Consider the following 23,602-nt stretch of genomic DNA (forward strand, 5'->3'; position numbering starts at 1 on the left):
GACGGCAACTACCACCATCAGTGAAGAACTGGCTTTCTCTGTGACTGTGGGGGAGGAGGCTGCCTGGGAAGGGGCACCATGGGGGAGGGGGCTACATGAGCGTACACACGTGGGTACGTACACACATGGACATATGCATGTGCACACATGGACGTATGCACATGGTCATGTACACGTGGAATAAGTCACTGAGTAGGGGGCTGCTGTGATGGAAGAATTTCACTGTTGATATCGTCTACCTCAAATTTTTTTAAATTGGAAAAAAAATGGGTTCCAAAGTAGTTTTAGCAGGTGTTTTATAAGCAGAGCACAAATACAGCTCAGGCTAACACTGACCCAAAATATTTGAATAGAAGCTACAACACTAGAAATATTTAGCTGTGATACCGATATTAAAGAAATACTTAAAAAATACAAATTCAATTCACCTAGGGCTGTGTGGGGTAGTGAACAATTCACAACTTTAAACCCAAATGCCCCCAAATGGGCAAAGTACTGATGAGCTACACTCATACGCCAGTTAACATGAAATTCAGCACACAAGATAAAAGGCCGCCAACCCTCGTCAACTCAACAACTCAATGAAATGGGAAGGGCCAAGCTGAATTTCAAGAGAAAGGTACTATTAAACAGAAAAAAACCAAATGACAGCATTTTAAGGAAAGGAAGCCTCAGGTGAGGAAATTCAGTCCAGCTGTGTGGGCCATGGAGGTGGCTGCCAGTCATGGGCCAATCGGAATACCTGAGAAATGCGAGGAAACCTCCTACAGGAGAAGTCGGTGAAGCCTAAGTCGTGGAAGCCGGCAGGGATGGAGGGGTTGTTCTGGATGAAGGGCCTTCCCACTGCGTCCCTGGGAAGCTGCTTGTGGACCAGTGCATTGTGGCGCAGCAGTCCTCGGTGTGTGCGGAAGGTGACGCAGCAAATGTCACATCTGCGGGAAGAAGACACAGGACGTAAGGAGGCGGCCATGCCGGGGTGTCCACCTGTCCGTTAGCCGTATTGTGTTTTCTGTTGCTTCATTTCAATGGAGCAAAATAAAAAGGATGTGACATCAAGAAGCCAGCCACCTCATGGTGAGCAACAAAAGACTCTCCCTTTAAGAAAAAATTTATGTCCTAGCAGCCTCTGGATACCCAGTCTTTGCAGACGGCACAAGTGTGAACAGAGCAGAGAGGTGGGACCTGAGGCCACTTGCTCTTACCTGCGTTACACGATGTGGAGCGAACACTTCCCTCCCCCAGCTCCATGGATTCTGATTATCAAAAACATCTAGAAGCCCAAAAGCACAAACTTCCACAGCAGCTGGAGCAGTCACGCCAGCATCCCTGATGTGTGACTGGGATAAAATGATAATCAAATCCTCCAACTGAACTGGTAGCACATGACAGCGATTATGTATTCAATTCTGCTATTGTTACCATCTATCTAAGAAATAACCATAGCTCCCGAATGCTGAGCCCACGCTAGGTGCGAGGGCACCCCACAGGGGTAGCGCACGACCCGGCAGGTGGGTGGGCATTCTCATCTTCATCTTCCAGAGGAAAACACCGAGGCTCGAAAATGTTCAGCAGCGTGGTGGAGGCCACATAGCCAGGAAGAAGGAAAGACAAAATGTGAGCCCTGTTCATACTCCCACCCTCACCTACCATGAAGCCATCTCCCTATCCTAGAAGACTCTTTCCAATGCGGTCCACAGAAAGATGAAAGACTATCACGCTTCACTTCAGAGATGACTGCATACACCTGACCCGTCCTGGGCCACATGGACGTGTAACAAACACCACTTTCTAACGGTGGCTCCGTTTTCTCCATGTTTCACACCAGTGCCGCCTTCTAGGTCTTCACTGAGAGCCATCTTAAAACCCAACAATCATTAGGACATCACCCACATCCTTTAGACCTGCACTGAATACAGCGGCCGTGAAAGCCCTATTTAAACGAATTAAAATGTCCTTAGTCACAGGAGCCCCATCTCACGGGCTCAGTCTCGACAAGCAGCGCAGGCCTGGCGCATTTCCAGGATCGCAGGAAATCCCACTGGACAGCGCCTCTTTCCAACTACTTTACACATACAAACATATCTGCCCCTCACAAAAGCTCTACGGCAGGTCTTATCCCTGTCTCACAGAGAAGGAATCTGGGGCACAGAGGGGTACAGCGACCTGATTGAGCTTACACTGCACACACCTTAATGGAAACTTTTTTTGCCTTGAAATTCTTCTCTAGAAATCAAAGAGATAACGGCATCACCCATGAAGCAGCCGGGCTTCACGTGTAGCGCCGAAAGACCAGTGCCAAGTATGTGCAGCCCTGCTCCCTGTGCTGCGCCGTGGCCGGCACAGCAGCGTGCTCCTGTGTCCCACCTCCTCGACACCCCCCCTCCCCCTGCTGCCGCGCCCGCATCTCGCCACCAAGATTCCTGTCATCATTCAATTAAGTTTAGCATGCTGGGTTCCCACGAGCCACTCAAAACACAAACCCCTTTTGAGGGACTTCTGGCTAAGCTCACCAACTGTGATAAGGGCTCTGGGCAGGCATGGCCGCGGAGAACCCAGACGCCTATAGGCATGGCAAGTTCTCACGCGGTGGGCCCGCACAGCGCGGCTTCCATCTCTCCCCGGCCCTGCTTCCCGCAATCCCTTGCACTGTTCAGATTTTCTCTCCCTGCACCTCTTCCTCTTCCCCTCTGTCCCGTCTGGGCCACAAGCAGGTGAAGTTCAGGGAACTGTCTGGAAGCTGGTCTGTGCCTTCCCTGAAAGGTGAGACTGAGAGGAAGTTAAGAAAGAAAGGACAAGTGCAAAGGCAGCGGCGGGCTGCCACCCAGTGGGCCCTCAGGCATTTTCCACCTGACGCCCATGATGACTCACTCTTCCTGAGTTAACAATTAGCACTGACGACATATATTTTGTGTAGAATATTTGCAAAGTGTTTATAATTAATTTTTACCAGCGTTGGGACATTGCAACAAATACTTAAGCTCAATTCATCCTAGCAACCCAGCCAGTGTGTGACCATCCCATCACAATGGAAGCAGAGGCCTGGTTCTCGCTCACCCTCAGAAGACAGCAGGGCTCACTCCGTCTGGCAGAGAAAGGGTCGTTCATCAAAGTTGGGTAAAGGGGTGGGGTGGGGGGGCCCCCTCATTAAAAACAAAAATTCACGCACATTTAATATTTTACTCAACCTAAAACATATTCAGTTGATCCTCATTATTTGCAGAGTCTGTGTTTGTGAATTTGCCTACTTGCCAAACTTTATTTGTAAACCCAAGTCAGTATTTGCGGTGTGTTCTTGGACAGGCAACGCAACAGAGAACAGAGTGGGAAGAATCTGAGTTGCCTGATGCACACGTTCCCTGCTGGGGCTGGACAAGGAGACGCTCTGCCCTCTCATGTAAGCTCCTACTGTCAACAAGTGTCCTTTCCGCTGTCTCTTTAGTGCTGCCACATTTCTAGCATTTTAGTGCTTCTTCTTGATGAGTCTGCTATTTGAAATGGTCCCCAAGGGCTTCCCTGGTGATGCAGTGGTTAAGAATCCGCCTGCCAATGCAGGGGACACGGGTTTGATCCCTGGATTGGAAAGATCCCACATGCGGCGGAGCAGCTAAGCCCGTGCGCCACAACTACTGAAGCCTGCGCGCCTAGAGCCCGTGCTCCACAACAAGAGAAGCCATCACAGTGAGAAGCCTGCACGCACCGCAATGAAGAGTAGCTCCCGCTCCCTGCCACTAGAGAAAAGCCCGCACAGCAGCGAAGACCCAACGCAGCCAAAAATAAATAAATAAAATAAATAAATTTTAAAAATAAAATGGTCCCCAAGTGTAATGCTGAAGTGCCACCCTGTGTCGCCAAAAGCAAGAAGGCTGTGACGTGCTTTGCAGAGAAAACACGCGTGTTAGATGAGCTCCGTTCAGGCGTGAGCTAGAGTGCTGCCGGCTGTGAGTTCAGTGTTGATGAGTCAACAGTATATACTATATAGAGTGTCTTTAAACAGAAACACACTTAATAAAACAAGGTTATGTATCAATTAGTTCATGAAAATGTGACCAGAGGCTTGCAGGAAACTAACCCTCTGTTTCCTCCAGGAACAATGGTTCAGTGCCCACTAACTCTCTGTCTGTGGGGACTTCACGGAACGTACCTACTGGGTAACGAGACTCCACTGCACATTCAACTCGCCCATTTTTATGGGGGCCAAGGACTTAGGCTTGAGTCTAGTTCCACTGAGTGAAGCTCCATGTCGTCATCACTGTGTGAGTCACACTCGTAACACAGCATCTTTGATTTCTGGTTTTAGATGCTTTCAGGTAGAGCAAGAACTTAGATTTTTGCAAACCAAACTAAAGCAGCATCCTAGGTTCTTATGATTGTTTCTTCAACTGTTCACAGCTGTCTTGCCCACCCTACATTTGACAGCAAAACAAACAAACAAACAACAGCAACAAAAAAACCTGTCCAATCTGGATTATGTGCAAGTATGCCCAACTCAGTTTTCACAGACTATTCTTTAAAAAAAAACAACCAATATTTCGCTGGCTTACAGAAAATTTAATTAAATTACAGCAAATAATTATAAGTATTACTGACATAAACAGGTTGGGGAGAAATCATACTGACCCTCGGCAGCCTGCATGTCAGCTGCAGAAGGTGAGCAGGTGCGCCTGAGCAGTGGGCTGCACGCTTCTTGAGCTTTTAACCTTGAGCTTCTAACTTTAGAGTTAAAACGTTTTTGAGCATTTACCCCGTATCGGCTTGCTGTTGGTGAAATGTGTGTGTTATATATCTTTATGTATTTATATGCACACATATATAATGTACCAGGTACACTATAAAATATAAAAACAGAAAATTTTAAAGGATGAGTGAAGAAAAGTCCCATTATTTTGCCTTTGTGCCCCAGGGATCTTTCTGAACACCCTCCTCTTTTGAGACTATGGCATCAGTGCAGAGTCTACTGGCCATGAGTATTCCACATGAGGGCATCACACGTGGGTTGTACAAGGGAATGGAGAGTGTCTCGGAAGGTGGCGATAAGGATTACTGCCCTTCTATCGTAGCCATGAATTTTCAGTAACGCTGAGTTTGCACCATTTATCTAGACATATCCATCTCCTCCTTCATTCTCTTATTCACCTTCAAACCCTTCCCATTTCTGGTATCTGGTACCAAGTTTGCGCTCCATACACACGTGGCAGAATTACCTGGCACCAACCACAGGCTGTGTCCTCCGAGGAAGGCAGGTGTGGAGCAGTGGGAGTATGGGTGCAGGGACCAGGGAGTCCCAGCTGGGAATGGGGAGTCAGAGTGTGTGACCTTGGACAACTTGTTTCATCTGTATTTCAGCTGCCTGCTGTGTAAAATTTCCCAAACGTGCCTGAGATAAGAATCCCCCCATGACCTTGTTAAAAACCAGATTCCTGGGGCCACTGCAGATGGACTGGAATCAGAATAACTGGAGAAGGAACCCAGGAATCTGTATTTGTGCAAGCACACCAGGTGCCTCTTACATCAGACAAGTGTGGAAAATAAATTAGAGAGAATCAAGCAAGAGGATCTCGAAGTCATGAACAACGGAAGCGAGCTCATTCCCTTTCTGCCATGAGTCTCCGTTTTCTTTCTCATCTGTGTGTGGGGATCTTTAGAGTTACTGTGAGTAACAGGTAACCAAATGCTCGGAGAACTACAAGGTCCTAGACCAAATTCAACCATTACTTTATAGCGCTAGGTACAAAAAAAAAATCAGGAATAACCCATTTCCTGGCAATTACAGCAGACACAAAAATTCAGGAAAAGTGGAATTTTAATTTCCAAAGGCTGTGCTCTCTCCTTTCGCTCTTGAGGGCTCCACAGAGCCGCAGAGCCTCTCCACGGCTGCCGCCCAATCTGGAGGACTCACTGGAGGGACGCGTGTTTGCCGTGCAATCTGGAGACTCACTGGAGGGACGCGTGTCCCCCTGGTCCGGCCTGCGCTGCAGCCCTGCCTCCTCATCACCCCCGCCCCCTTCCGGAGCCACAGCCTGCGCGCACATGCACCCAAGCCTCCTAACGCCGTGCAAACGAGCCCTCCGCCCACCACGTCACACCTCTGTTTCCACAGGGTTTCAATCAAGGTGCTCCTATTTCACTTCTGAAAGGATACAGACTTTCATCTTACAAACAAACTTCTTGAAAAGTGGCAGAGAAAATTAAACTCTGCCTTGAAATCAGAAGCACATCAAGAAGCTGGTTAAAAAGAAGGAAAGAACCCTCGTGGGAAAAAACACTGCCCCCCCATCTCACGCTTGGACCTCTATCTGCGGACAGACTTTAAATGAAACCATCGTGGAAAACAGTCACCCAGAGACATTTAGATTGCCTTTGTCAGGCAGAGACACTCGGTTCCTCCTGAGGCCCAGTGGAGGTCACTGCAAATCTGCAGGTGATGCTGCTGGCTGCCGAGCTGGGGCTATCTGCTAACTCGCTTCGGTCTGTCACCTTCATTAAGGCCACAGCCATTGATCAGGTGGTCCCTACCACTCTTCCCCTCGACCCCGGTTTGGGGGAGCTTTCAACCCTGCCAGGAACTCGTGAACAGCACACTGTAAAACATTTAGATGGAGTGGAGCTGACTTAAGAGTCACGGCAGAGTGACTGGAGGATGATTTCATTTTGCAAGTGCTCTGACGACGTGCCAGGGGGAAATTTTACAGATCCGAGAGGCTGCTTTCGGATTTTCTGGCAACGGAGATGGCCTTAAGTTGCAAACTGAGGGTAACTTTTCCAAATGGAAACTAACTTCTGCTGTCAGTAAGATAAATGCATTTAATGGGGGAAAGTGTATCTAGCTGTAGGGTTTAAAGAAGCTAATAACATTCCAACCACTCTTCTAAGAACAAAACTTTCTTTTTTTCTTTTTAAATCACATACTCAAATAGATTACCGTGAAGAAAACAAAAATTCATTATTTGAAAAAACTCTCAAGGACAATTTAAGTAAAGGTGAGCTTACTTACGAAACGCAGGGATGAATGCCAATATGGACATCCTGCCTGCCCTTTGCTTACAGAAGGATGATCCCCTATATGTGAGCCCCAAATCGTTCTAATCACAGAAACAGTGTTTCTGTACCCAAGGCAGTTCACCAGAGCCCACTTCACCCAGAAAACACTTGAATCTCAGCACGTGTTAGCAAATGCTTCTATGAGAAAGGAAGCACGTTTAGTTCAGAATGCGGGGAGAGCGACCTGCTCCCCTAACTGCAGGGTTCCACCTCCCTCAGGGCGGCTCTATTCCCCGGGCAGGGGCTCCAGCACTTCAGTTTACTCGGGGTGGGTGGTAAGGGAAGAGCTGAGGTTTGGGGCCGTGCAGGGTTGGAACTTCTGGAACCGGAGGGGAAAAGCAGCTGTCTGCAGCTTATCTGCTCTGCCTGCCGTGGCAGCACCTGCAGTGTCACTGAGGGGGCTTGGGGAGGTGTGAAGCAGAGACAGGAGGGGCTGGGCGGGGGGTCCCAGGGGAGAGAGATGCCCCCCCCCAACCCAGCAGCAGGCAGGGGAGTGAGCCAAGTTTCCACTGTGGCCCCCGGTATACAAAGGAACAGATGGCAGGACTGGGGGCTGCCAGTGCTGGGGCCGGAGGGAGGCACTGTGATCCCAGAGCACCTTCACCATGTGCTTGATCTGTAGCCTGTCCTGTCCTCTCCTTCAGAAATCAAACAAACTCACACAGTCTCTCAGCACACGGGCTCTGGCCTTGACGTTGGCCTCGCCGGGAAGAGCACACTGTGAACGTGATCAGAGAAGGCTGACTTCCATGAGAGTGGTAAACTGCACTGATCTTGAAGCTACCCTGCCAGCCACAGCTCAGGCCAGGGATGGGCCAGGCAGCTCCGGGAGGTCCAGGAAGTGCTCTCCTTTGTTAGCTGGGGCTTTGTCCTTTCAGTTCTCAGAGGGCTTCAATGCAAATGAATGAGGTTCTTGTTCATGCCCAGATCCACGACTAGTCTCAAAAAAACAAACGTCAGGATCTTAGAGTCACTGAGTCGAGGACTGACACGTAGCATGGCACACCCAGTGGGGCAGGGCACCACGGAAGCCGTTCTTTACAACACATGCCCTTCCTTCTTATTTACTTTTTAGAAGAAAACTGCAGAATTCTGGGCTGGGGTAGGAATGTGCTAATGATACCCATGCTATAATGGCGTGGGCACTGTGCAGGAAGTAGAGGTACAGGAAGAAGCTGTCAACAGAGCAGCTCACAGTAGGGCTGACAGTGACTTAGCAGGACTAACTCTCACAATTAAAGGCATCAGCCATGAAATAAGGAACGTGTAACCACTAACCAGAGTGGGTTTCCCAACTAACCTTCCTGAAGGATCTACAATGGAGGGGAGCTTGCGCACACACACACACAGAAGACTGAGTCAAACCAAGGTAAATGTGAAGGCAAAATCACCAGCAAAAGCATCTACAGAAATGGAAAAGAAGGCCACCAAAAAGCTTAAAAAAATATATTTTTAAGCCTTGTGGCTAAGCAATTCTGGGACTAACTCCTCCCAGGGTTTGCTACAGTAATACTGTGTCATCTGGTGACCTCTTACTTCCACATTGTTCTATCATGTCTCCCAGTTAAGGGACAGACAGACAGATGATCCCCACTGCCACATGAAAGGGTTAAAAAATTTTTTTTCACTATGCTAAACATATTTTTGAAAGACTGTTTTGGCAAATTTCAAACATCAGGAGACACATTTCTTTAGAATCTCAGGTTTCCCCAACAATCTAAGGGAAATGATGTGCGGTTCTATAATTTAAAGGTATCAGGACCTTTCAAGCTTCTAATCATCTGGGTTTCTGTACAGTTGGATCACAACATTTGGGAGGCAGGACTCAAACCAAATGTAAACAGCCATTCAGCTACCCAATCTTTACAAAAGCAAAATCAGATAAAAGTGGCTACTTACAACGATAAAGACTAAAGGCCAAACTGCTTTCATGTTCTCTGTCAAGGAAATGTGGTACCTGGAGAAGCCCCGGAACGTGCTTCCTTCTCTATTTTACTGGAATGGGATTCCAAGAGAGCGACACCAACCCATAACTGTAAGTGTCGCAAGGGTTAAAATATTAAAAACAACACATGTTCTAAATAATAGTATCAGAAGTAAATGTTCATTGATTGTTTGTTACAGTCTGGGGACTGTGGATGCTCCCTTCATCCTCACACAGCCCCTAAGTCCATTTTCCAGACGGGGAAACTGAGCCCAAGGTCACGGAGATGCCAGGCCCCAGCCAGGCTGCAGCCGGCACCCTCACCACCCCTCTGCTGCAGCTGCTGCGCTGTGTGTTCAGAGGATGGTTACTGCAGGTGTCCCAGCTCCTTCTACAACCCATGTCACATCCTTAATGCCTGGGCCCTGGACAGTGGCTCGACTGGGAGTCTTCCCGACACTCCCCAAGCAGCAGCAGGCCCGGCCCTGTCATCAGAACCTGGGAAATACCTTGCTGAGAAAGCGGCAGTCACCCTGGCTGCTTCCTTGAGATACTGAATTTCTTGCTCATTACAGTGTTTTATCGAGGGACTGACATTCCTTCTTAAAGGGATTCCATGCTTCATTTTCTCTGTTCTGTCTATGGAGGCAAGAGGGGCGAGTGCAAACAGCTTCTCGTCAGAGCCCCGCCCGGTTCTGACCCTCCTCTCCCCTGGTGCCCACCCTCCCTGCCCTCCCCCGCTTCCCAGCCGCAGAGCTGACAGCCAACAGCTGCACTAATCTCTCCCAGTTGCTGGGAGCAACAGTGACGGCCTATGAGAGGGCCCTGGCCAGGGGCAGCCTGCCCTCCCCACGCCCAGGAATCCACTGGGCTGCACACACTGCGTCCTGACGCCCTGCTAGGTCTGTTCGACCGAAGCAACGCAGCGGGAAGCCGGGCAAGTCCAGGGACTGCTCAACGGGTGGCTGGGGTGAGCCCAGAAGCCGGCGGCAGTGCCCACTCCACGTGGCTGAGAGGCCCCTGGGCAGGGTGCGGAGGGGCTGCCCAGAGAGAGGCCTCCAGCTTAGGGGGTGGATCTTCTCCTCCCTCAGCCCCCAGCATCGTTTTAAATCTGCCCTCCACCTGGCTGAGCCTCAGACCCCTGAGGCTCTTATACGAGATGCTGAAGAGTGTTTTGTTATACCCTATCCCTATTTTTAGGATGACATTTAACAAGTGTGGGACCAGCGCCATGTCAGTCAGTCTTAGGGTCTCCCTGCAGGTGACGGGAGTGTGTAGAGGGGGGATGGGGCACAGGGCAGGCAGTCGAATGTTCCTTGGAACACTTGAGAATCCAGAAGAAGAAGGTCCTGGCGACTCTCCCCACCTCTGGCAGCCCACCCTCCATGCCTGTGGGCACCTGCCCTCCCCTCCGTGCCGCCACGTGCCCGCAGAGCCCACTCAGGTCCCCACCTTCCAACGCCCCATGTAGATTTAAGGGCATCACCATAACATTTTCCTCACAGACAACTAGGAACGGTAACTGGACTGGACTGAGGAGGGCCTGCCCCGGGCAAGCGCCCCAGCACCCAATGTAAAAGGCCGTGGGAAGCTTTCTGCCAACCTATCCGGCTCCCTGGCTCCCTCTGCTTGGACAACAGGCTGCTGGCCTGTCTGGCCCTGAACTGACCCACTTCACTCTGTTACAATCGCTCTTACTCTTTTGCTGACAGCCCTCGAGGGGCCCTGTCTCCACTGTCACCACTTTTTTCTTAAGTCTGGTCAAGGGCCTGGCACACAACAAGCACTCATTCATTTGCCGGATACATTTTAGCTGAACTAATTTAAAAATTATTTATTACCCAGTCTCCTTTAATCAAGAAGCCACGTAAGATTATACAATAACTTTTGCCAAATTTCGCCCCCAGCTGCAGTCACAGTGCCACCGTGACTACCCAGAGGTCCCCCCAGCCCAGCCCCCATTAGCCAGAGACTAGTCATTCAGACACAAAATGGGGAGGGGGGCGGGGTCTGAGACAAAGCCCTCCCAGCTACAGGTGGGCTTGTCCTAGGCTCGCACCTACACATGGGCTGCTGGGGGATTGGAATGTGCCTCTTCCAACTGAAATGGTGGGCTGCGATCATGCCCCACACACCAGATGGCAAAGACTGTATGAGAATGAGAATGTAAATCACATCACTGACGGTTTCTGTACTGACATTATATTTTGGATATATTAGTATACCAGCAAAGCATGATCAATTGCAGCAAAGCACGATCAATTTCGCTATTTTCTTCTTCCTTTTTTAGAATGTGGCTACTTGAAAACTTAAGGTGGCCCTCGTGGCTCTCCTCCTGTTTGCATGGGTGGCTGCTGACCTGGACTTCCCTCCCAGCTAACTTTACTCAGGGCAGCGGACAGCCTGTTACTCTGTTCTATTCTTATAACCAGGCACGATATTCAACACCCAGACACCCTCACACAGGGATGTCCTCTCTGCATCCACCTGCTCACTGAACACTCTGTCACCTCCAGTCCCAAGTGCCAGCTCCCAGAAAGCCTCGCTTCTCCCGTCTGGGGGGCTGGACAGAAGGGCCAAGTCACCGCGGGTCTGGTCACGCCAGGGCGAAAACAAACCCGACACTCGGAGCCAGAATCACTACAGTGGTCTGTGTCTTCCTTTTGCTCTACGCTTACACTTCGTTAACTTGAAACACAAGGCCCTGCAGGAGAAAGGCCTCGGCGTTTACGTGAATTTGGATTTCCAATGCTTTTTATTAAGGAACAACGGGCACCTTGCCAGCTTTGGGGGTGGGCGGTAAGGGCAGGAGAGGGAGAGAAAGAAGCCAACAGCTGTTTCGAGTTATAAACTTTCTGTCTAAACTGGTAGCATCCCACTGTGGTTCTGCTGCCTTTGGGGTTTGCAAATGGAGTTGGTGCCTATTTTAGCTCTGGGTTAACAAGCAGTCTCTCCCACCAGCTACTGTCACAGTTCACTGCCTGGCGGGGCCCTGCCGGCTCATGCCTGTCCCCATGGCATCCTCTGATAGCAGGCCATTATGTGGAGGGCAGAGCAGAGGGGAGAGAAGGGAAACTAACTATGTTCTGTAATTAACTCCTTTGGTTCCCAGACACAAGACCCACCCACACAGCAACAGCCGCCAGACAGGGGATGGCATGCTTGCCCCCCACCATGGATGCAAGGCAACCTCTTCTCACGCCACTGCCGGGAGGGGCCAAGCCCCCCACCAGGCTCAGCACTCCTCCAGTCCACCCTCCCCAAACAAAGGATGCTATTACCAAGTGGGCAAGGGAGGACCTGAGGTTCAACTTCACAGCCTTGGAGTCACGGCAAGTGAATTATGCACCAAATCATGTAAAACAGTGAACCAGTATCCAAGGCGATTCCCGTCTCCACGTTCTCCAAGTAGCCAGCCCGGCCTGCCCCCAGATTAGGTGCTTGTCCAGAAGGCCCCACTCCAGGAGCACCCACGCCCTGGTGCCAGCCAGCACTGAAGAAGGGGACACCTGATCTTCCTCTATCATTGCTATACACTGTGCTGTGCAGCCTCCAGCTGCCCAGAAATCTCTCTTGAGAGTTAAGTTATTTTCCCTGTCGGACAGAATCATCTAGAAGAGGGTAAATGGGTAGTTCCTAAGATGGTATCTGATCACAGAATAAAACACAAAGTGAAAGAAAACCTAGGGAGGAACCCAGAGAGGAGCAGTGTGTGGACTCAGGCACTCTGCAGTGCCGGGTCAGAAGCGCTGACGGGGGTCGGAGGGTCGGGGGTCGCAGCTGCTATTCCTGCCTCTGCCCACGACTCACCACGTGAGGTTTGTCTGGTAACTTCACCTCCGCTTGCTCAGGTCCTGCATCTAGAGAACTATTTCAATAGTTACCACCCACCACCAGCCCGCATCCTGGGATGCTGTGGACGTTAATGAAACCATGAAGTCAAGTTCCTGAATCTCTCAGAATGACAGGGCCTACAAAAGGAAGAGCCGAGTGCTTTTTCTTGGTAGACAGAAGAACAACCGTTAAGAGGCAGGTTTCCGAGTCACAGAATTTCAGGCCTGAAAGGGAACACTAGGACGATCTGGTCCAACTCTCCTTCAAGGTTCAGATGCAGCTGGTCCAGGCCCCATGTGAGCAGAGGTGGGACAGGGACCCAGGGTTCTGACCACCAGTCCCTGCCTGCCCGTCACATCCAAGAGTTTCCCAAGATGGGGCAGTCACCTCAAGACATGCTCTAGCACTTCAACTGCTCAGAGTTTAATCTCTCCATAAATTCTTCTCTCTCTCTAATGGAAAAATGTCAAGCTAACGTGATTAAGGATAATGATTACTTGACGCGACTTTATGTTACTGGACAATTAGGCTTTTCCCCCAACACAAACATGTTTAGCTGCCTCAGACCTTTTCACTCCTAAGTCACAACCAAACATGTGCCCCCAAGAAAGAAATGTGGTCCACGTATTGGTGAGTCAGACAAACAGATGTCCAGATTTCTACACTCCCAAGCTGTCTTCTGAAACCCAAAGCTGCAACCACATATGCACTGGCCTCTGCTCTGGGAACCTTCAGCTGTGCCTCTCAGGACGTGCTACTTTCAAGTCTCACAATACCAGCGGCTCCCCTACAGCACCTTAAAAATGATACAGTAGCAGTTTCAGAGAGGAAGCGGGTACCTGCTCAGCAGGAACAAAGGGCTTTCTGCCTGATAAAAACGCAGGGAAGAAGGTCGGGGAGGAAAGCCGAGCTCCCCCCACCCCAGCCCCAAATTCTGCCGGAGGTCCGCCTGGGACCACTGAGAATCAGAAAAACTATGTGGAGCCTGGACCAGCGGAACCATCACCTTTGCTGCTACTGAGACAGGCTACATTCAGGTCCCGTGTCCTGCACGACAGAACTCTGTCTTGCCCCCAAATGCTTTCCTAGGCTTCTGTGCTACCAGCCCATTCCAGACGCCCACGAGCACCTGATCTGCCCTCCCCGTCCTTAGCACACACACGGGCGCAGCTAACGACCATTTGGGCTGCAACACCATCCGTGAAGAAAATGTGTCTGCTGCCCAAAGCCCGGCGCTAGGAGGCTACCCGCGGGCGGGGACTCATGGGGATCGCCCGGGGGCCCCGCCAGGAGTGCAGGAAGCACCGTGAGGCTGGTGAATCCTCCTGGGGCTGCAGCCACCTGCTCTGACCCCTCTCAGCCCCACTTCCACCCCCGCAAGCACTCTGATCGGCCTCACTAATGGCCTCACAGCCCAGGCTGCAGTAACAGGAGGCAGGTTGCATCACACATCACAAGGAGGCGCCCCCAGAGTACAAGCCTGCCCCAGCCCCTCTCCTACCTTAGCGGGTTATCTGAGTGGGTCTCCATGTGGGTCTCCAGCCCGTACTTGCACACGAACTCCTTGAAACACAGTGGGCAGTGAAACACTTCATCAGCTTTCTTCTCCATGTCACCCGACTGCCTGTCCTCTACCATCTTAGGGGAAAGAAGAAACATTAAGTCACAAGGGAGGGCTCCCACGTAGTTTGTTTCAGAGAAGCCGACACTAAATCTAGAATCTGAAAGGAAAAGGACGCCTCCCTCCTAGGCATTAAGGATGCTACTGACCAACGTTTCATGTAACAAAACCTCACCGAACACCAGCACCCACCCACCCACCCTCAACTCACTCATCCATTCAACAAATATTCACGGAGCACCTAGTACCTGCCAGGCACTGGGAATAAAAGTGTGAGGACAAAAGAGTCCCTAATACTTAGCAGAGCCTCTTCCATTCTAGCTGGAGAAACAAAAAACCCCGGGAGCAATGAAACAAGCTCCTCAGATCGTCAGTGGGCTCAGCTGGGGGGCTCTTCCTTCCACAAAGGAGGAGCAAACGGGTACTTTTTTCTCCAGAGACCTCATGAAACAGTGCAGGGAAACAGAGGTTAGAAGCTTGGGATGGGTGTCCACCAAGCCCCCAGACTGCGAAAATAAAGGCTGGAGGGATTTCTGCCAAGAGTCCCTGGGGCAGGCACATCTGTGCTGGGGGCAGAGAGGACCTTTTTAGCAGGCGATGGGTCTTCCTTCTCTGACTCTGTATCATGACTCAGTTTCCTTTTGGAGGACAGCCGCCTGCGCTTCAGTGGGGACGGAGGGGCTGCAGCTGTAGTGCTGCTGGGGTCCTTCTCATGAATCTTCATATGTCTGGAAAGAACACACACACAGACAATGTGATTTAGCAAAAACTGAGCTGGTTTATTTAAAATGCTTTATATTTTCTATTTGGGCACTGGTAGTTAAATTTTCCTTAGTTAAGAGATACGGGGTATAATTTATACGGTGACTTCTTTTTAAAAACCTTATGATCTCCTTGAACCCCTCGTGAAGCTCTCACAACGAAGTGCTATCCAAAAACGTGGCTCAGTGCCTTGCTGTCTGTTGGAAGATATTCATGAACTTCACTGGCACTAATAAGATAAAAACAAACTATTTGATGATCTGTTCTACTTATTCAGACAAGCTGTACTATTTTAGGGCACATAATTCTATAGACAAAAGAAGTCCCAGGTACCACTAGTTCATAAACCAAGAAACCACTCTGTGGTCCCAGAACCCACCCCCTGTCTACCAGTAGAATGTGTTCTCTCTCTTCTGCCTTAGGAAGCATGTTGGGGGTCAAATTTGAGAAGTGCTGACCGAGCACATGTCCGAAGTGCCTGAGACCTGAAAGCCTGCCCATGCTCACCAGGGTCTTACATGGATTTGCAGATCATGAGAGTAGCTGGGACAGTGGGATAAGTTACATGTTGCAACCCTGACATCTACAGGACTAGGAATACACATACAAGAAAGTATTATATTAGTATGCATATGTCTGTTCCAAAAAGAGAGTTTTATGGGTGACCTGACTTAAGTGACCTTACATTATCAAGTTCTAAAGCAAACATTCTAGGAACCAGGTCCCAAGAGCTATAGGGAAAGAAAGAATGGCATTACAAAAAGATAGTCTCAATTTCCTTGCTTTGTGACATAAAAGGTTTACTCTTCCTAATGACAACCATCATCGGCATCATCAGCTCTGACCGGGGTTAAACTGTGCCACACGTGGGAATGCAGCTGCGGCTTTTTAGAAATAACCCTCTGATGGGATTATCTTACTGGAGACGTTCTCAGGAATGGGAAAAGACAGCAAGTTTTCATAAACGATCCTGTCAGACTTCTAAACAGAAGCTCTGCTCAGCTCAAGCTCACGTTCTGCCGCACCTTCTGTACAGCTGGGCTGGGGATAGAAGGGCTGAGAAGCTCACGAACCACAAGCAGCGACAATTCAGGCTCTCAGGCCAATGACGCAACGAGACGGCTGGGCAACACCCTTCCCACTCACAGCCTCTGCCCCCGACACCCGTGAGCCCTCCTTCCATGAGTGTGTGGAGCTAAGAGCTACAATTCCCCTGGTTCTGGCCCTACAGACATACTCTAGAAGGCGGAGGGGTCCCCACGTCAGCCCAAGACCACACTAGCCTCTGCCCGAAGAGCAGCAGCCCCGTCATCCACCAGTAGGCGAGATGTGGCCTAACCCCTGAGAAATGGGATTCAGGGAAGGAGGCTCAGGCCAGCCCTCTGTTCTCTTAGGGGGAATCAATGTGGTGAGTCAGAAAGATCTAGTGGGAGAAAATGGAAAAGAATCACAGACAACCATCATGCCCATATCCACATAATTCCTTGCTTAGATTATTAGGGAAGGATGCTTTATTATTAGTTCTTGGTCACCTAAAGCCTTGAGAAAGTTAATGGAGACAAATAGCCTTGTTCTATGTACCCCCTCTACTTCAAGGCGATTGGGAGTTAAGGAGACCACCGTTTAACGTCAGTGTTTGGAGAAAAAAAGAAAGCCTGGCAAGTTCCTTTCGACATTTATTGTATAGCACATTCCAATTTTAGAAATGTAAAAAAAAATTTTAGGCATCTAAGAATTGAGGAAGTATGATAATACTATGGGATGTAAATTAGTACCAAACCCATCCTTTCAAGAAATCACTCAAAATGAATTTTAAAAACAATATCCTGAAGGAATTGAGGAAGATGGCGGAAGAGTAAGACGCGGAGATCACCTTCCTCCCCACAAATACACCAGAAACACATCTACACGTGGAACAACTCCTACAGAACTCCTACTGAAGGCTGGCAGAAGACCTCACACCTCCCAAAAGGCAAGAAAGTCCCCACGTACCTGGGTAGGGCAAAAGAAAAAAGAATAAACAGAGACAAAAGCACAGGGACGGGACCTGCACCAGTGGGAGGGAGCCGGGAAGGAGGAAACGTTTCCACACACTAGAAGTCGCTTCGCAGGTGGAGACGGCGGGTGGCGGAGGGCGAAGCTTCGGAGCCGCGGAGGAGAGCACAGCCACAGGGGTGCGGAGGGCAAAGCGGGGAGATTCCCGCACAGAATATCGGGGCCGACCGGCACTCACCAGCCCAAGAGGCTTGTCTGCTCACCCGCCGGGGCGGGTGGGGCTGGGAGCTGAGGCTCGGGCTTCGGTCGAGCACTGGGAGAGGACTGGCGGCGTGAACACAGCCTGAAGGGAGTTTGTGCGCCATGGCTGGCCGGGAGGGAGTCCAGGGAAAAGTCTGGACCTGCCGAAGAGGCAAGAGACTTTTTCTTCCCTCTTTGTTTCGTGGTGCGCGAGGAGAGGGGATTAAGAGCGCCGCTTAAAGGAGCTCCAGAGACGGGCGCGAGCCGCGGCTAACAGCACGGACCCCAGAGACGGGCATGAGACGCTAAGGCTGCTGCTGCCGCCACCAAGAAGCCTGTGTGCGAGCACAGGTCACTCTCCACACCCCCCTTCCGGGGAGCCTGTGCAGCCCGCCACTGCCAAGCTCCCGGGATCCAGGGACAACTCCCCCGGGAGAACGCACGGCGCGCCTCAGGCTGGTGCAACGTCACGCCGGGCCTCTGCCGCTGCAGGCTCGACCCACACTCCGAGCCCCTCCCTCCCCCCGGCCTGAGTGAGCCAGAGCCCCCGAATCAGCTGCTTCTTTAACCCCGTCCTGTCTGAGCGAAGAACAGACGCCCTCCGGTGACCCACACGCAGAGGCGTGGCCAGACCCAAAGCTGAACACCGGGAGCTTTGCGAACAAAGAAGAGAATGGAAATCTATCCCAGCAGCCTCAGGAGCAGCTCCACAATCAACTTGATGTACCCTGCATCTGTGGAATACCTGAATAGACAATGCATTATCCCAAATTGAGTAGGTGGACTTTGGGAGCAAGATATATTATTTTTTCCTCTTTTCTTCTTTTTGTGAGTGTGTATGTGTATGCTTCTGTGTGAGATTTTGTCTGTATAGCTGTGCTTTCGCCATTTGTCCTAGGGTTCTGTCCGTCCTTTTTTTTTTTATACTTAAAAATATTTTTTTCTTAATAATTATTTTTTATTTTAATAACTATTTTATTTTATCTTACTTTATTTTATTTTATCATTTCTTTCTTTCTTTCTTTCTTTTCTTTTCTTTCTACTTTTTCTCCCTTTTATTCTGAGCCGTGTGGATGAAAGGCTCTTGGTGGTCAAGCCAGGAGTCAGTGCTGTGCCTCTGAGCTGGGAGAGCCAAGTTCAGGACACTGGTCCACAAGAGACCTCCCAGGTCCAGGTAATATCAAATGGTGAAAATCTCCCAGAGATCTCCATCTCAACACCAGCACCCAGCTTCACTCAACGACCAGCAAGCTACAGTGCTGGACACCCAATGGCAAACAACTAGCAAGACAGGAACACAACACCACCCATTAGCAGAGAGGCTGCCTAAAATCATAATAAGGCTACAGACACCCCAAAACACACCACCAGACGTGGACCTGCCCACCAGAAAGACAAGATCCAGCCTCATCCACCAGAACAGAGGCACTAGTCCCCTCCACCAGGAAGCCTACACAACACACTGGACCAACCCTAGCCACTGGGGACAGACACCAAAAACAACGGGAACTACGAACCTGCAGCCTGCAAAAAGGAGACCCCAAACACAGTAAGATAAGCAAAATGAGAAGACAGAAAAACACACAGCAGATGAAGGAGCAAGGTAAAAACACACCCGACCTAACAAATGAAGAGGAGATAGGCAGTCTACCTGAAAAAGAATTCAGAATAATGATAGTAAAGATGATCCAAAATCTTGGAAATAGAACAGAGAAAATGCAAGAAACATTTAACAAGGGCCTAGAAGAACTAAAGAGGAAACAAGCAACGATGAACAACACAGTAAATGAAATTAAAAATACTCTAGAAGGGATCAATAGCAGAATAACTGAGGTAGAAGAACGGGTAAGTGACCTGGAAGATAAAATAGTGGAAATAACTACTGCAGAGCAGAATAAAGAGAAAAGGATGAAAAGAACTGAGGACAGTCTCCGAGACCTATGGGACAACATTAAATGCACCAACAGTCGAATTATAGGGGTCCCAGAAGAAGAAGAGAAAATGAAAGGGACTGAGAAAATATTTGAAGAGATTATAGGTGAAAACTTCCCTAATATGGGAAAGGAAATAGTTAATCAAGTCCAGGAAGCACAGAGACTCCCATACAGGATCAATCCAAGGAGAAACACGCCAAGACACATATTAATCAAACTATCAAAAATTAAATACAAGGAAGACATATTAAAAGCAGCAAGGGAAAAACAACAAATAACACAAAAGGGAATCCCCCATAAAGTTAACAGCTGATCTTTCAGCAAAAACTCTGCAAGCCAGAAGGGAGTGGCAGGACATATTTAAAGTGATGAAGGAGAAAAACCTACAACCAAGATTACTCTAACCAGCAAGGATCTCATTCAGATTTGATGGAGAAATTAAAACCTTTACAGACAAGCAAAAGCTAAGAGAGTTCAGCACCACCAAACCAGCTTTACAACAAATGCTAAAGGGACTTCTCTAGGCAGGAAACACAAGAGAAGGAAAAGATTTACAATAACAAACCCAAAACAATTAAGAAAATGGTAGTAGGAACATAGATATCAATAATTACCTTAAATGTAAATGGATTAAATGCTCCCACCAAAAGACACAGACTGGCTGAATGGATACAAAAACAAGACCCATATATATGCTGTCTACAAGAGACCCGCTTCAGACCTAGGGACACATATCGACTGAAAGTGAGGGGATGGAAAAAGATATTCCATGCAAATGGAAATCAAAAGAAAGCTGGAGCAGCAATTCTCATATCAGACAAAACAGACTTGAAAATAAAGACTATTACAAGAGACAAAGAAGGACACTACATAATGATCAAGGGATCGATCCAAGAAGAAGGTATAACAATGGTAAATATTTATGCACCCAACATAGGAGCACCTCAATACATAAGGCAAACACTAACAGCCATAAAAGGGGAAATCGACAGTAACAGAATCATAGTAGGGGACTTTAACACCCCACTTTCACCAAGGGACAGATCATCCGAAATGAAAATAAATAAGGAAGCACAAGCTTTAAATGATACATTAAACAAGATGGACTTAATTGATATTTATACGACATTCCATCCAAAAACAACAGAATACACTTTTTTCTCAAGTGCTCATGGAACGTTCTCCAGGATAGATCATATCTTGGGTCACAAATCAAGCTTGGTAAATTTAAGAAAACTGAAATCGTATCAAGTATCTTTTCCGACCACAACACTATGAGACTAGATATCAATTACAGGAAAAGATCTGTAAAAAATACAAACACATGGAGGCTAAACAATACACTACTTAATAACGAAGTGATCACTGAAGAAATCAAAGAGGAAATCAAAAAATACCTAGACAAATGACAATGGAGACACAACAACCCAAAGCCTATGGGATGCAGCAAAAGCAGTTCTAAGAGGGAAGTTTATAGCAATACAATCCTACCTTAAGAAACAGAAAACATCTCAAATAAACAACCTAACCTTGCACCTTAAGCAATTAGAGAAAAAAGAACAAAAAAACCCCAAAGTTAGCAGAAGGAAAGAAATCATAAAGATCAGATCAGAAATAAATAAAAAAGAAATGAAGGAAACAATAGCAAAGATCAATAAAGCTAAAAGCTGGTTCTTTGAGAAGATAAACAAAATTCATAAACCATTAGCCAGACTCATCAAGAAAAGAAGGGAGAAGACTCAAATCAATAGAATTAGAAATGAAAAAGGAGAAGTAACAACTGACACTGCAGAAATACAAATGATCATGAGAGATTACTATAAGCAACTATATGCCAATAAAATGGACAACCTGGAAGAAATGGACAAATCTTAGAAATGCACAACCTGCCAAGACTGAACCAGGAAGAAATACTAAATATGAACAGACCAATCACAAGCACTGAAATTGAAACTGTGATTAAAAATCTTCCAACAAACAAAAGCCCAGGGCCAGATGGCTTCACAGGCGAATTCTATCAAACATTTAGAGAAGAGCTAACACCTATCCTTCTCAAACTCTTCCAAAATATAGCAGAGGGAGGAACACTCCCAAACTCGTTCTACGAAGCCACCATCACCCTGATACCAAAACCAGACAAAGATGTCACAAAGAAAGAAAACTACAGGCCAATATCACTGATGAACATAGATGCAAAAATCCTCAACAAAATACTAGCAAACAGAATACAACAGCACATTAAAAGGATCATACACCATGATCAAGTGGGGTTTATTCCAGTAATGCAAGGATTCTTCAATATATGCAAATCAATCAACGTGATATACCATATTAACATATTGAAGGAGAAAAACCATATGATCATCTCAATAGATGCAGAGAAAGCTTTCGACAAAATTCAACACCCATTTATGATAAAAACCCTGCAGCAAGTAGACATAGAGGGAACTTTCCTCAACATAATAAAGGCCATATATGACAAACCCGCAGCCAACATCGTCCTCAGTGGTGAAAAACTGAAAGTATTTCCACTAAGATCAGGTACAAGACAAGGATGTCCACTCTCACCACTCTTATTCAACATAGCTTTGGAAGTTTTAGCCACAGCAATCAGAGAAGAAAAAGAAATAAAAGGAATCCAAATCGGAAAAGAAGAAGTAAAGCTGTCACTGTTTGCGGATAACATGATACTATACATAGAGAATCCTAAAAATGCTACCAGAAAACTACTAGAGCTAATCAATGAATTTGGTAAAGTAGCAGGATACAAAATTAATGCAAAGAAATCCCTGGCATTCCTATACACTAATGAAGAAAAATCTCAAAGTGAAATCAAGAAAACACTCCCATTTACCATTGCAACAAAAAGAATAAAATATCTAGGAATAAACCTACCTAAGGAGACAAAAGACCTGTATGCAGAAAATTATAAGACACCGATGAAAGAAATTAAAGATGATACAAATAGATGGAGAGATATAACATGTTCTTGGATTGGAAGAATCAACATTGTGAAAATGACTCTACTACCCAAAGCAATCTACAGATTCAGTGCAATCCCTATCAAACTACCACTGGCATTTTTCACAGAAGTAGAACAAAAAAATTCACAATTTGTATGGAAACACAAAAGACCCCGAATAGCCAAAGCAATCTTGAGAACAAAAAGCGGAGCTGAAGGAATCAGGCTCCCTGACTTCAGACTATACTACAAAGCTACAGTAATCAAGACAGTATGGTACTGGCACAAAAACAGACATATAGATCAATGGAACAGGATAGAAAGCCCAGAGATAAACCCACGCACATGTGGTCACCTTATCTTTGATAAAGGAGGCAAGAATATACAGTGGAGAAAAGATAGCCTCTTCAATAAGTGGTGCTGGGAAAACTGGACAAGTACATGTAAAAGTATGAAATTAGAACACTTCCTAACACCATACACAAAAATAAACTCAAAATGGATTAAAGACCTAAATGTACAGCCAGACACTATCAATCTCTTAGAGGAAAACATAGGCAGAACGCTCTATGACATAAATCACAGCAAGATCCTTTTTCACCCACCTCCTAGAGAAATGGAAATAAAAACAAAAATAAACAAATGGGACCTAATGAAACTTCAAAGCTTTTGCACAGCAAAGGAAACCATAAACAAGACCAAAAGACAACCCTCAGAATGGGAGAAAATATTTGCAAATGAAGCAACTGACAAAGGACTAATCTCCAAAATTTATAAGCAGCTCATGCAGCTCAATAACAGAAAAACAAACAGCCCAGTCCAAAAATGGGCAGAAGACCTAAACAGACATTTCTCCAAAGAAGATATACAGATTGCCAACAAACACATGAAAGAACGCTCAACATCATTAATCATTACAGTAATGCAAATCAAAACTATAATGAGATATCATCTCACACCAGTCAGAATGGCCATCATCAAAAAATCTAGAAACAGTAAATGCTAGAGAGGGTGTGGAGAAAAGGGAACACTCGCACTTTTGGTGGGAATGTAAATTGATACAGCCACTGTGGAGAACAGTATGGAGGTTCCTTAAAAAACTACAAATAGAACTACCATATGACCCAGCAATCCCACTACTGGGCATATACCCTGAGAAAACCATAATTCAAAAAGAGTCATGTACCACAATGTTCATTGCAGCTCTATTTACAATAGTCAGGACATGGAAGCAACCTAAGTGTCCATCAACAGATGAATGGATAAAGAAGATGTGGCACATATATACAATG

At 47.5% G+C, this 23,602-nt stretch overlaps 1 protein-coding gene across 13 annotated transcripts in view; it reads right to left on the minus strand.

Moving 5' to 3' along the window:
* Positions 1-23,602, minus strand: part of RREB1 (ras responsive element binding protein 1) — a 135,192-nt gene that overhangs the window by 17,838 nt on the left and 93,752 nt on the right. For 11 of the 13 annotated variants that reach the window (XM_060163741.1, XM_060163742.1, XM_060163748.1 and 8 more), the window contains 3 exons: positions 15,001-15,145; positions 14,298-14,434; positions 743-932 (listed from right to left, as the gene is read on the minus strand). In XM_060163741.1, the coding sequence (XP_060019724.1) occupies positions 743-932; positions 14,298-14,434; positions 15,001-15,145 (472 nt within the window). Of the gene's footprint in view, positions 1-742; positions 933-14,297; positions 14,435-15,000; positions 15,146-15,299; positions 15,409-23,602 lie in introns of those variants that run through there. The other 2 variants (XM_060163751.1, XM_060163752.1) reach the window with 2 other exon arrangements.

This window comes from Lagenorhynchus albirostris, chromosome 10, assembly GCF_949774975.1.
Source record: "Lagenorhynchus albirostris chromosome 10, mLagAlb1.1, whole genome shotgun sequence".
NCBI lineage: Eukaryota > Metazoa > Chordata > Mammalia > Artiodactyla > Delphinidae > Lagenorhynchus > Lagenorhynchus albirostris.